The sequence below is a fragment of the Sitodiplosis mosellana genome, unplaced genomic scaffold (genome assembly GCF_009176505.1).
Source record: "Sitodiplosis mosellana isolate CC-2019 unplaced genomic scaffold, AAFC_SMos_1.0 Smas_scaffold_6226, whole genome shotgun sequence".
In the NCBI taxonomy this organism is placed as follows: Eukaryota; Metazoa; Arthropoda; class Insecta; order Diptera; family Cecidomyiidae; genus Sitodiplosis; species Sitodiplosis mosellana.
This window is the reverse complement of record NW_022601467.1, coordinates 1,355,764-1,369,466: the sequence shown is the minus strand read 5'-3', so window position 1 is coordinate 1,369,466 and position 13,703 is coordinate 1,355,764. Positions and strand designations below refer to the sequence as shown.

The following is a 13,703-nucleotide window of genomic DNA, read 5'->3' as shown; positions in this document are numbered from 1 at the left end:
TCAACGAGATAGATCACAAGTTGCACCAATCTGAAATAGTTCATAATTCTGACTTTTGACGCCATTAATTCTACATTTAAAAAAACCACATACAGCGCATTTCGTTGGCAATGGTTTTTGTTCTCTCTCTCTCTCTCTCTCTCTCTCTCTCTCTCTCTCTCTGTGTGTGTGTGTGTGTGTGTGTGTATGTGTGTGTGTGAAATTCAATTGAAAACTGTATTTGGTATAAATATGGCTCAGGTGAAAGCAGGTTCGTATGAACACCAAAAAAGTCCATTTAATACACTACGTCTGACTAATTTTGGACACTAAAACGCAAAGTTGACTGGCTGCAATGTGCGCACAGCAAAATGAAGAATGTGTTTTTTTTTCTGTTAATTTTCCATGTATTTCCGTTGATTGGTCTTGGTATGACGACTTTTTCAAGACAAATATTCGTTTTCCATGTGATTTACAATGGATGAACATTTGCTTTGCAGCTCCACAGCCAGGCTGGAGAAAAAGTTTTATTTAACATCGAATAAAAGAGACGCGTACAGGTAAACATCTCTTTTTTTACAATTGTAACAATTTTTGGAGCCGTATTTTTGTTAGCCACTGCGAACGCTTCATTGTTCACGCACAGTGAAAGCTGGTAGAAAAATCTTTATATATTTTGTGGTACATTACATTTTCACATTTGAAAATGGTTACTTTGAAGCGCTACGCTGCATTCTCTGACATGAAAGGTGACCTAGTACACAAAATGTAGAAATTATTTGGCTTGCGATGTATATGAATATGACCCAAGTCATAATCTAGTACATTGGCGATCTAAATAAGATCGTCCATTATGTGTATAAACAATTCTAAATTTAAATTGGCCGACAGATAGATTGTTTTTTTGGTTTTCCATTCGAAATTGGCCAGACCGGCCGTAGTGTGAAAGAGAGGAATATATCGAGCGCGCGAGAGAGAGTATGTGTCTGCAGTTTGTTATGATTGATTCATATGCACATCGAGTGGCTCGTGTGCGATGATGTGTCTGGTGCAATTAAAATACAAATGCTTTCATTATCTACTACGTGTATCCCTTTCAAACGAACTTTCAATTTTTTTCAGATTAGATTATACTTTATAGATATACATGTATGTATAAATGCGTATTATATTACTGTCGTTCGATGCACACGTGCTGAGGCTGCAGTTTCATTAATTTTGGCAAGCGTTCGGCTTTTTTTGTTCACGTTCAGCAAAAACATAAATCGATCGCCAGTGCATTGACTTCGAGCAACGATTTCATTATGGCTATTATAAACTGAACGAAATTCGTCATAACCCATTAAGCGATGCGAACTCAGTAAATTTCATTCGATTCAGCCGAAATTTGTTTTGCGTCTGATTTGATGTTTTGTTTTTTCGCTCTTTTTTGTTGAAAATGGTGCATTTTGAGAAAATTTTGCTCCTATGAAATGGGAATTAGCCTTATTTCAATTTGAAATTCGTTTACTTTAATATATTCCGCATTGATAATAAAATGATTCACTTCCTGTATCTGGAAGAGTTGGTTGGTGCTTGCTTGGTTTTTCTAGCCGGAAATATCTGTTTTTGTCGTTGGTAGACGAGCTATAATGGATCAATTTTAATTTCGAGGATTGATCAGTCGTTTGCTATTTCGGTCGATGGCAACAATTCAACGTACTTTAAATGGTATTGCATAAAAAGAAAGCGCCATAAGACAATGCGCATGCATTAATGTGTGCGCCGACAAAGAGGAAGTGTGCGGCCGCATATTTGTTATTGTGCAATCCAATCCGATCCAATCCAATCCAATCGTTTCTGTGTGGACTGTTTTTGTTGTTGATATGTTGTGAAAATTATTGCGATTTATTTAACAATAAAAAAACAACAAAATACGTATCGAATGCGCAGCACTATAAACGAAAATAGAAGAAAAATAACGGAACTTGCGATAAAATCGCAATACATTTGGTTTGAATGCGCGTGATTTGAAACAAATACAAAATATTTATGAGTGAGGAACGATGAAATGCGCAAAAATGCGTGTGCGTAATGATGCGTAAAATTTCATAATTTTTCAATCCATATTTTTTGGCGGCGTATTGTTTGTTTTTCACTTTGTTTTCTTTTCTTTTGCTTTCTCTCTCTCTCCTCCTCTCTTGGTCAGTTGTTTGTGATTCGCGGGGAGAAATGATTTCTAATTTTATCACCATCAAAGACTTATGCGTGATTCATCAAGTGGTCGATTTATCTTTTGGGTTGAACTAGAGCAATATTCTACATCAAGTGACTGTGTTCTTTTTTTCGGTTACGGTCAATATCGCCATTAAGGTGTGTCCGTGAAAAAAAAACATGAAATACATCGCATTTGTATCACTGTCACGAAACGCAAACAGACAAGTCTGTCAGCCGAAACACTCGATTCAATAAATGCCATTCGTGAAAAATAATTCAAAGCATCTTACGATTAGGCAATCATGTAAATACAGTTTGGCTGCTGGCTGCCTTCTTTCTTCATTTTTTTTCCTTCAAATTGAAATTCTAACAGTTTCAAGCTGGAGTTTGGAATTCCATTGAATTCTTTTTAAGCAATAGATTGATAATGCGCATTTGCCTGTCAAATTGAAATATTGCAACACATTCTCCGGCTGGTTTTTTTTATTATGACTTCACTCGCTAACGGTTGTTCTTATCAGTAAACATGTATCATTTCTATTAATTTCCGTCAATGCACGAAATTCAGCAAAAGTGGAAGCCGGTTAGACTAAAAAAAATTAAGAATGGCAGTTGACTGATGCATGCCATGGTGTTAAAGGAGGTCGAAAGATTATGTGGAAAATTCAGACGATTCGTCTATTCTAAATTTAGATTGTTCAGTAGGAAACAGGTATGAAGCTATGAATATATGGTGAATGTTTGCACCGAAGCGATAGCAAAACACAATGCCAAATGTATCAAAAACGCTCTCAAGATTCGTGCAGATCAAATTCGCAATGTGTGTGTGTGTGTGTGTTCGTCTAATGCCTGTGTTTATTCAGGTTTTTCTTTTCGGTTTTAATAAGTAAACGATTAAATTTTTTCTAAAGAGAAAATATTGCATCTGTTTACTTTGGAGCGATTATGTTTCAGACAGTTCTTATTTATTATGAAACCAAAACTAAAATGAACAAAAAGTTTATAGCCAAGCACATTGAAACGTTACCTCTTCGGTTAATTCAACGTTACTGCTGAAACCGCTGGTTGAATTTTTGCAGTCGTCCGATGAGGCTCTGTCGTCATCATCACCTTCTGATTCCAGTTTGACGCGAGTATTTTTGAAATTCTCCGATGCATTTTGTTGGTTCGATGTCGTTGTTTCAATGGCAGTGTCGTTGCCGTCATTTGGTTCAGTTTTCGTTGCATTCGAAAAATAATCCGACCATTCGATGACTTGGCTTAGATTTAGTGTTGGTGATTCGGTGTGTCGTAGCATTCCATACAAATGACTGTTGCGACGATTGAAGTTGATATCATTGCTTGTGCTGGCCGATGATAGTGCACCAATTTCGGCATCAATATCGCTGAACGGTCGAAGTGGATCGAATCGATTGTCTTCATACAATTCGGGTGGCTCATCTTTCAATGGTAGGCCGGCATACACTTGGCTAAAATTCCATGTATCATTGCTTCGAGCACCGTTTCGATCGTTGCCATCACCGTAATCATTGAGATCAGCCAAATTTTGATCGAACACCGATACACCATCCGCAAACTGTTCCGCGTTTATGGTAAATAAATCTGTCAAATCAGACGCAACGGGAACATTAAATTCAGTCGCGTTCCCTGATTGTTGGAGTTCACTCGAAATCTATCATTTTGATTCACATTTTCAAAGCGAAGCAGAAGCAGCGCAAAATGGAGAGAGAAAACGAAAAAAAAGAACGAGTCATTTAAGATGTTTGTCCATTCAACGAATTGAATATGTTTGGTGTTGTTGGGCGAAAAATAAAGGGGGAAGAATGTAGTTGAGCGTTTTGCGCACACATGAAAAATGAGGTAAATTAGAGGCAGTAGTTACCTGTGTCGGTAGTTGTTGATGATTTGACATCGGAAGTGAGGTGTTTGTGTCGATTGTTGAAGTTGGCGCATGTGGAACACTTGACAACGAGATCTGTTCATTTTGCACATTTAGCAAATATGTGTGTACATCATGCGATGAATAATGCTGAGTTTGTCGATCGAAGCGTACCAAATCTTCAATTAATGGGATCAACGCTTTTCGATTTGAGTATGGAAAATCAGTTAATGGTGCGGCACGCAATTCCAATTGCCATCCATCGCCGTTCTGCAGCGCGAGCTGTGATTCCCAGCCAAAGCCGATGTAATTCTCCGGATCGACTCGCAGCAAGCTTAATGTCAACGCCAATTGCAACAAATGGTGCGCATATGATTTTTTCAATGAAATCATGTTGAACTTGTATTTTTATGTGCTGTTTTTATTCTTTTGAAATTCTTTAATCGATGGACAATCAATTGAGATTATGTCGTTGGTTTTGATTTTCTGGTTGAATTACTTTTATTTCAATATTTTACGCGGCGATTAACGTTTTATTTTAATTGTAAATTTTAAATGTTTTAGCAAAAATCGTATAAAACTCTTATAAAAAATTACGTTACGATTAGTATCACGTTGGAAACACTTTGAATTTTAAAATATAATTTAATAATTAACGAAAAAAAAAACCGAAGAAGAAACTATTTAACGCGTTCAAAATACTATGAGTAAATTGTCATTCTTAATGAGGATTTTAATTCTATTAAGTACGCTTGCGTTCTAAATAGTAAAACCGAAGAGGGAAAATCGGTGCGATTGTCTTTTTGTTTTGCATGTAAATTCGAAAAATATGAACGATTCGCTTTCAGTGAGTGTTTCTGTTTTTGAATTCATTGATCGCACCACCGCAAATAAACAAACCAAAGGAACAGTGTTTTTTTTGTCAGTTGTTTTGAATACGAAACGCGGAAAATTTTGAAGTAGAAAAATTAGCGAAAATAGTCTTACACTTTTTCGGGCGACGCATTTTCATGTGCGCAGCCCAAATTCATCACAGCTGAATTATGCACATAATTTCCATTTTAAAAGTCATTTGATATCGGTCGGTGCGCGACCGTAAACAGCACACCGATAAACAATCGCACGCTTTCTATTGTCAACCGTTTTGTTGTTATATTTTCATTTAGGAGAGACGAAAAATTTAGAAATTGTCAAAAACAAAGAGTCCGATTTGAGTAAACAAAAACGTTTAGATTTTTCGGAGAACTTATCTTAGATAACTTAGTTGATCAATTTTTGTTTTTGAATGTCATTTCACAATTTTGCTCAACATTTGCACGTCTATTTTTATACGGGTTGATTTTTCGCGTCCGAATCGTTTTCTTTCTTTTTTTTGCTATGTTGTTCACACCGAAACGCGAAAATGTATTTATGATTTTCGATGTTTTCTCTGTATGTTTTCAAATCGATGTAAAAACACAATCTCGGTCGTTCAACTGTTGGCGCGTCGATTTGGATTTTTCAATTTTGACATAATGAAGCACCGAGTTCCAGCATGTCACATTCGTCGCGAGAAATTCGTTGCTGTTGCGTTGTTGCAACTGCGACCCGTGTGCATATGGCTATCACATATGAATGAACCGATGTTTGTTTGTAGTTGATCTCCCTTCTGTCATAAACAGTGACACAACACAAAAAAAATACACTTCACCAGATGACTTTGTTTCAATGCAATGAATGTTCTTTTCTATTTCTGTGTTATTCTGCACACGACACTTCCACTCAAATCAGTCTCTAATTTAAATTTCGCTTTCAATTGGCGCACACAATTTAACGCTGAAATCGCTTTTATTTCATCACTGGACGCAATGAAGAATGAAAGAAAAAACAATCCAAATTGAAACCAACATTGACATGAATCGTTCTGTTTTGCTGGTATTTTGCCGCTCTAATCACTAATATCGATGGTGTGAGACAATAATATCGCACAAAAACACAAATGTTTTACTCATAATCACCGCACACCGAACGAAGCGACAACAGTACAAACATAAGCCGTAGAAATAACTAGAATTGTGTATTCATTTACGTAAGCATGATTGTTACTAATTTCTTGTCTTGCTTCTCGGTCCCCGTCACTTGTTTGTCGCTTCACGCAAACTTTATGAAAGACAGAGAGTGTATGTGTACTAAATTGATTTATCGTGGTGTTTTGCCGTAAACAAAATTGAAACCCACAGAAAAACCTGGCCACTTTACCGATAATTTCAACACAAAAATGCCGATTCAATTCTGGGTGCTCTTCAATGTGAAACAGTCCACATTTAATTCAACAAATGTCAAATGTCTTCAATAATTGGTGTTCTTATAGGAAAAAACTGAAATCGAAAATACACACACTTTTGTTTGTTTCGTACTTAGCGAAATTTGATTTTGACAATTCGTGCACAAGTTCATGTGAAGCGATCGGGGCAAACTAAACGAATGAATTCAAGTTGGTATTTGATATGATGTGTCAGAAGCAACAGTAAACGCTTTTGTTCCGATTCGTATTGCGATTGCGAGTGTATTGGTGTGCCTTGTGCGATGAATGTTTCGCTCTCGCTGACTCGCCGTTCGAAGCTACTGTCATTCGCTTCGGTTTTGCGCGTTGTCAATGTGTTAGTGTGTGCGTGTGTGTGTGTGTATGTATGTGTGTGTGTATCTGTGTGTATCTGTGTACGAGCGCACATCGTATGATGCAGTTATCACATACACGTGATTCCCATGGCGGATGTGGCAATGTTGGTGCGGTTTCGACTGTTGCTGTTGGAAAGGCCTACCAACATTCATATAAAAACGTAAACCAAACGTTGACAGCTCCCGATCATTGCCAGCAAACTATATTTGAATCGCGCCACAGTTTACTTTTTTGCCTTTTTTCAATTGCCCGAAGGCAGGCAACTCTGGCACAAAACACTAATACCAGCCGCTGTTTTTTTCTCGATTGCAGTGTTTTTTCTTATTACACCACAATTACAACCTTATCACACTAAAGCATTTCGAATGCTATCAATTTCAGAAGAATTCCACATCTTTGTTTTTTTTATAGGCGAACATTATTTGCAGTGCAAAAAATTATATCTCGAATAAAGTCATGCTGTCGTTGTGTTTTAAGCTATGAGTCATCATTATATTTATTTGGTTCTTTTTCTTTCAGAAATGTTACGATTTACATCCTGTGTGATTCTTGTGGGATTTTTCTTGTTCTGTTTTTCCATTAAAGGATAGTATTTATTGTGACGGATTTTCAAAATGGAAAAAAGTGACAGCAATTGAACTAAATTTTATGCGAATTCTGTAACATTTAGTTAATTGTGCACTGTACGTAATAGGAGATTTTTTTTTTCATTTGTGATTGTTTTTACCACGGCTATCAATGCGGTGAGGCGATTGTGTGAGCTCGAGTGTATATTTAGTCAATGATTCTTGACACAAATTCTCCTTAAATGAATACTCTTTCCAGGTCACTCACGAAAAAAAAAGAAGAAGAATTGAATTATGGCAGTCGTCGCACATTTTTGCACACATAAACGAATGATCATTCGAATGAGATGATTTATGTTAATGAGTTTTTGTTTATAATGTTTCGCAAAATGGATCGGTTTTTTTTTCTCTGGCTTTCGTTTGTACGACAATTTAGCGACATCGGCGACTGAATCACGAAAAATGACCACAACAAACGAACAGTAGTGTGAGAAATTGCTTCTAATTATACGATTAAGCACGTCGTTGAACAGAAGCAAACAAGAAAGAAAACAAAATGAAATTTAGGAAACTAGCCAGAACGTTGTTACGCACTTTCACTTGAATGCCAAACCCGTTTTTAGATTTGTCGGAATAAACACACCCTGACATCAAAACGCATTTAATTTATTTCTGGAGCTGTGTTGCACCGGTTAAATTCTTTTTGGCTGCAGAGCAATTCGGCTAGTTTAGAGGATAGTCTCGTTTGATATTTTTCGTTAGATATTTCAAAAAGAGATTTTAAATTCAAAATGATAAAATGAAGGCCACCGTTATGGCACCCGCTCAACAAATTTTAAATTCGTAGGAATTCATATCTTTTTCTTCTTGGAAACAAATTACCTAGATATACATGCATTTCAACCAAAGTTGTTTTTATGGTGTATGAAAATGTTTATTTATAAATTAGGAACAAAGAGAAAAATTACCGGAGATGACCTTCAGCCTCTAGAGAAGAAAAGAGTTATCACAGATGTTTTTCCCGTCACATTTTGGTGAACATAAATTCAATCCACAAACGGTGACAATTGTAATTGATATTTGTATTTTAGTCGCGAACATTTTATCACGAGTGTGTTTTTGTACAGTTTTTAATTGAGAAACACGTCATGGGAAACGGTAACACTTACTTTGTTGATGTATTTGCACCCGCAACCGGATTTATTCGTGTATTTGCATCCACAGATTTCCGAATCGAATTTCCAGTCGCAGTTGTTCGCTATTTTCATCGAACAACTGGATGGTTGTGGCTGCGGTTGTGGTTCTGGTTCTGTAGATGACGATACATCTGTTAGATTTGTTATACCAGGCATTGCGTCCATTGATGGCGAATCGAATTGTGGTGACAACGATTGCATACGCGGCAAGTCAATTTCCATCATTTTGATTTCGCTTGAGTTTTACTCCTTCCAAATAGAAAATTATCTGCAAAAAAAGAGTTCGTTTGAGAAGAGAGTTTTCATACCGTAACTTCAATCCACCGGGAAATGTCGACGGCATGGGAAAAGTGACAAATTCAGTATCTAAATAAAGTTCAGTGCTTTCAATAATTTCATTTTTTGCTGCCAGTTACCAAAATGGGAGTCACACGAATGCTGTGAAATTGGTAGAACAACGGAATGTGCGGCAAGACGGAGGTGAAGGTAAACGACAGCCGATAGATTTTCTACGACTCAAACTACGACACGCGATCGGCATGTGTGGTTCACAAGTGTGAGCAATAGAACCAGATTATGTGAAATCAAGGTTGAATGCTGCATGGTTCAAAGTCCGCTAATCGTTGGCTCTCTTTTTTAATAAAATCATAAAACTTGTTTGAATTCACAACTTAATGTGTAGCGTTTAATGCAGAAGTGGCAAGTCACCAAAATGAATTGTATATTTGGTTTGGAAGAAAATTAAAAAAAAAAAAACGAATGAATATCTTTCATAGGCATAGAAATTTGTTTGGATAGACAATAGTTGGCAGTGAATTTGTCCAAGGCGTAAAAAGACACGAAACTTAGAACATTATGTTGTCACATTAAAAAAAACATTTCATACCACAGTTGAATCACCCGCTTATTGTCAGAATTTGAACAATTGTAGAGCGCCATCCATAATTGACGGCAAAATCAGCTGTAAATAGCCGTAAGTGATTTCGACATATTGTGAAATGTTGCGAAATCACACCAATTAGTGCTGAATTTTGCCGTCATTTATGGACGGTGCTCTACAACTTCACACTTCGTTTTTTGTATGTATTCAAAACAAGATTATATGCGTGTGAGTTGAATCGACTATTGTTTTTTTTTCTTTATTGCGTTCATATCTGATATTTCAGTCATTTTGAAAAAAAAAGAAGTTTTTGATAAGGTTTCATCTAGTGCTCGAATAACATTTAAAGCAATTCAGTTGAACTGTTTTTTTTCTTCGAAACAACTAGAGGAGATAATGCAAATACCGTAATTGCTGTTTTCAAAGTTTTGGCAATCATTTCATAATTCATCCAAGCGAATAATGATCTCAGTTGAAGCTATAATTATCATAAACTCATTCCATCCAGTTAACAATTCATAGCTACATGACGCTGACTGCGTACTATTAACTGTAGGCTCTGGAGTTCATGATAGCTATCTCAAGCTACGGTGTGTACACAAGACACAAACATACGAAAGCAAACATTAATGAAATGCTGAGAACGGTAACTAATGATAATGGCAGAGATTTGAGGCGCAACAAAGCTGGAGCTCGGTAGCGGCCAAATATTTCAATTCCAACAAATAACCGAAGAGAATTTTTTGCGTATTAAATTTGTGAGAATGCCGAAGCTGTTATCATCATCTTGGTTCAATTTGAACAAAGTGTGAAACATGTTCCAACACATTTCAAGCTTTCATAGTCTAGTCACTAGACTCTAGCGTATGTGTAATACACATTGTGTATAGAGTAGGGTGGATCGATTGAATGGCTTCATAGATATCAACAATGTCTAGTACAGGATCCTCCGTAAAATTGTTGTTCTGGGTGTTTCATCATTTTCCACTCCGGGACTTGACCTTAGAAAGGTGATGAATTGCGAACTTGAAGTCAATTTTAAATTTTCGAAAGCGTACCCGTGTGAAAAAAAAAATGACTGACTCACTATAACCATAGGATGGAAGCATCTACAAAATTCAAATTGACGCGCTGTTTAGTTCAGAAAAAAATTACGAAATTACATTGATTTTCCTATTTGAATTTAGGACGCTCGCGTTGTTTTCGAACTTAGCTTCCACCCGATGACTATAACTTCAGTTGACTTTAGTTGATTGAATTTATGTTTTTGTTCTAAGAAAATCACTTTGTCCCAAATTAAGCAACTTAGATTGACTTGTAACTTCAAATGATTTCAGTTAACTATGATAGGCTTACACTACACTTTGTACTGAAATGTCAATCAAAATAAGTCATATTTGTTCGAAATTAGTTAACTGACGGGCATAAAATTGATGAAATCCCATTACAAAAACGATATTTATAGCCCAGAGGAGTCCCGTAGAGAAAACTCATAAAATAAAAGTTGTTTCTTTAGACATAAGCTAACGATCCCATACTAGCTGCCTTTGATGTCTGTAAGATCGTTCAATTGACCCATCCTAGTATACAATTCACATAGGTATAGGCGACACTGTCATTGTATATGCAAATACAAGGAACATTACGTTAGGTAATGTTTTAAAAATAGTTCATACGCGTCATCAATCACAATCAATTACTTTGATTATGATATGGTCATTATATTTCAGTTGTAGTTTTTCTTGGCACTATTGAATGCTATGAAAAGTTTCCGGCTGCCATATATCATATGTAATAGTTCATTTGCACCAAATGATTGAGTGATCATAATTGATAAGAAGTGAAAGAGTGTTTATGCTTTTTCAAAAGTCATTTCTGCTAGAATCACATTCACTTCCAACGAAATGTCAAGAATCGCACTATTAAATGGCCAGTTTATTTCAATACTCTGAGCCGCAGAAAACTCGGATCAATTGCGTCCATGATTTCGATAATCAAAGTATCAGAACAAAACACATTTTCAAATCCAACAGATTGACACGTTGCTTCTCACCAAATGTCCCTTATCACTGGTCGCGGAGTTAGTGGTACGTGTGAATGCTTTTTTTATCATTTTTCCGTGTTATCAAGCATATGTCATTAAGATGGTTATCAATGGTTCGATAATGCCAACGAACGAATTTTCATTTTAGCAGCAGCGTTTGTTTTTCTTTGCCCATGAATTTGTTGTTGTTGTCAATGTTTCATTTCTTATTTCCGTTTCTTATCACATTTGAACAGAATGGTAGTAGTGGCTATAAATCCTAAAAGCGCAACTGCACTTCGAATTCATCGATGATTCTCAGAAACAACAATTTATTGAAAGACCTTTGGAGTAGAATGTGCTGATATAATTGCACGACGGATGATCGAACGAACGCATACTAATAAAGCGCAAATAAGACACCAAATTCTGAATTCATCTGAATATCTCACAATCACGATTCAGTTTGTTGTGTTTGTAAATAAAATATGCATCATTACACGGTGGAGAAAAAAATGTATCCATACATTGTGTTAACACAAGCAACACATGAAATATTCCGAGTCTCACAAATACACACATTTGGTTGTCGATGATTGTTCATTAAGAGATTGTGTGCGCTGATGTAAAGTGTGGACTTTTGTCTTCACCGTTTCACTCACAACATTAACAAAAGGCACTTTAAGCGCAAAATGAATTTAAAAATCGTTGCGTCGGCAACGGTCACACAATTTTATCACATACACGCATTGAACTGGTACTTCAAATCAATTTAACTATAAATGTGCACATTTCACTTTCAAAATAGACTCGATTTGATGTCGACGGTGTCAAAGAACGAATTTTATTTCCACATTGTCTCTTCGGTTTATTTTCATTGTATTTTGTTTGTTCGAGTGAAAAAAAATTGTTGTTTTGCATTGGGAACCGTGGTTAATTTTTATGTAAACACAGTGTACACTGTACACTCGGTGACTGTGTCGTCGAAATAAAAAAACTCACACACACACACATTTACACATTCACACTGATTTAACCGGAACCAGAAAAGACAGAAGTCACACCGTAGAAATGGTTCACTTATTTTTCCAATTAATTTGAATACTTGATTAATTTTACAGCGATCAAGCTATTTTCGATTAGCCACGATCGATGCAATGACGCCCATTGTCATCACTTTTCCCGTAGTTTATTCGTTGTTTGCTTCTATTTTGTTGTGCAAATGCATGCGAAAATCATGTCATTGGATGTATAGGATACTCACCGCAATTCCACTGGATGCACTTCCTGAGCAACGCGCTTCCGATTGTTTAAGATGATTACACGCTACACGCTGATAAAAAGCTAATGTGAATAGCGCAGTGATTCTGTTTTCTTTCTTTCTCACTTTTTTTTTGATTGATTGTTGTCCGTTGGCTTGTTTGTAGAACTATTTTGTACGACTATCAACTTTAGTCAATTGAGTGCGTCGTTTGCTTTCAAATTTACCCGTTGAATGAATAACTACTTATTATTTTGTCTGCCAGTTGTTTCGCTTCCGTCTTTCTTGTGCTGTTCGATCGGTCGCAGTTTTTTTCTCTTCTACACGCCCAACAACAATTCTAAATGTATATTTACCAATATTTTAGCTTTACGCAGCCAATCACTTATTACAGATTTTAAATAATGTATCAAGCAAGCGCTCGTGTTATACCATATCAAGTTAACTCCTCGAATGAATATGTGTATATTGGTCTTGGTTGATAATATATTTTCTGTTGCTTGCTAAAAAAAATGTTGTTATTGTAGTTGTAGATGTGAATGTAAACGTAGCCATATGATTGCTGCCGTTGTTATTGTTGTTGCTTTGGCCGTCGCCGTCGGTGTCGTTGTTGATTTGGTTGATGTGCTGTATGTATTTTGTTAATGGTTTTGTACAGTGGACTGCGACCGAGAGATCGAAACTAAGTACTTCTTTTTGTGTGTCAATTTACTAGACACACCGATAAAACGATCGACAATGTTGTTATGTTCACGTTTTTATCATGTCTTTGATGCGAAAAACACAAAAAATCCGTTCTATGCCAATCAAACAATTCGAAAAGAGTGCCTTCTCTAGATCGATCAAGAAATGTTCGATCGTCGAAAATTTCATATACTCGTGGTCACATGAACGGTCATAAAATTATACAGCAAAGGGAAAAAAATAACATATTTGAATATTGATAATGACGACGAAAATAAAAACGATTTTCAATCGAAATTTATTCAGTCGAACTATTTGTTATAGGCACTTTGTGTGACAGTATTTCAGTATTTCACACTACGAAAGCAAAATTGTTCACT

At 36.2% G+C, this 13,703-nt stretch overlaps 1 protein-coding gene across 2 annotated transcripts in view; it reads right to left on the bottom strand.

The window, feature by feature from the left end:
• Positions 1-13,703, bottom strand: part of LOC129579069 (segmentation protein cap'n'collar) — an 86,771-nt gene extending 73,068 nt beyond the window's left edge. The window contains exons 1-3 of one of the 2 annotated variants that reach the window (XM_055468647.1): positions 12,643-13,103; positions 4,058-8,743; positions 3,203-3,847 (exon numbers count right to left, since the gene is read on the bottom strand). In XM_055468647.1, coding sequence (XP_055324622.1) covers positions 3,203-3,847; positions 4,058-4,447 — 1,035 coding nt within the window. In that variant the 5' untranslated portion in view covers positions 4,448-8,743; positions 12,643-13,103. Of the gene's footprint in view, positions 1-3,202; positions 3,848-4,057; positions 8,744-12,642 lie in introns of both variants that reach the window. The other variant, XM_055468648.1, reaches the window with a different exon arrangement.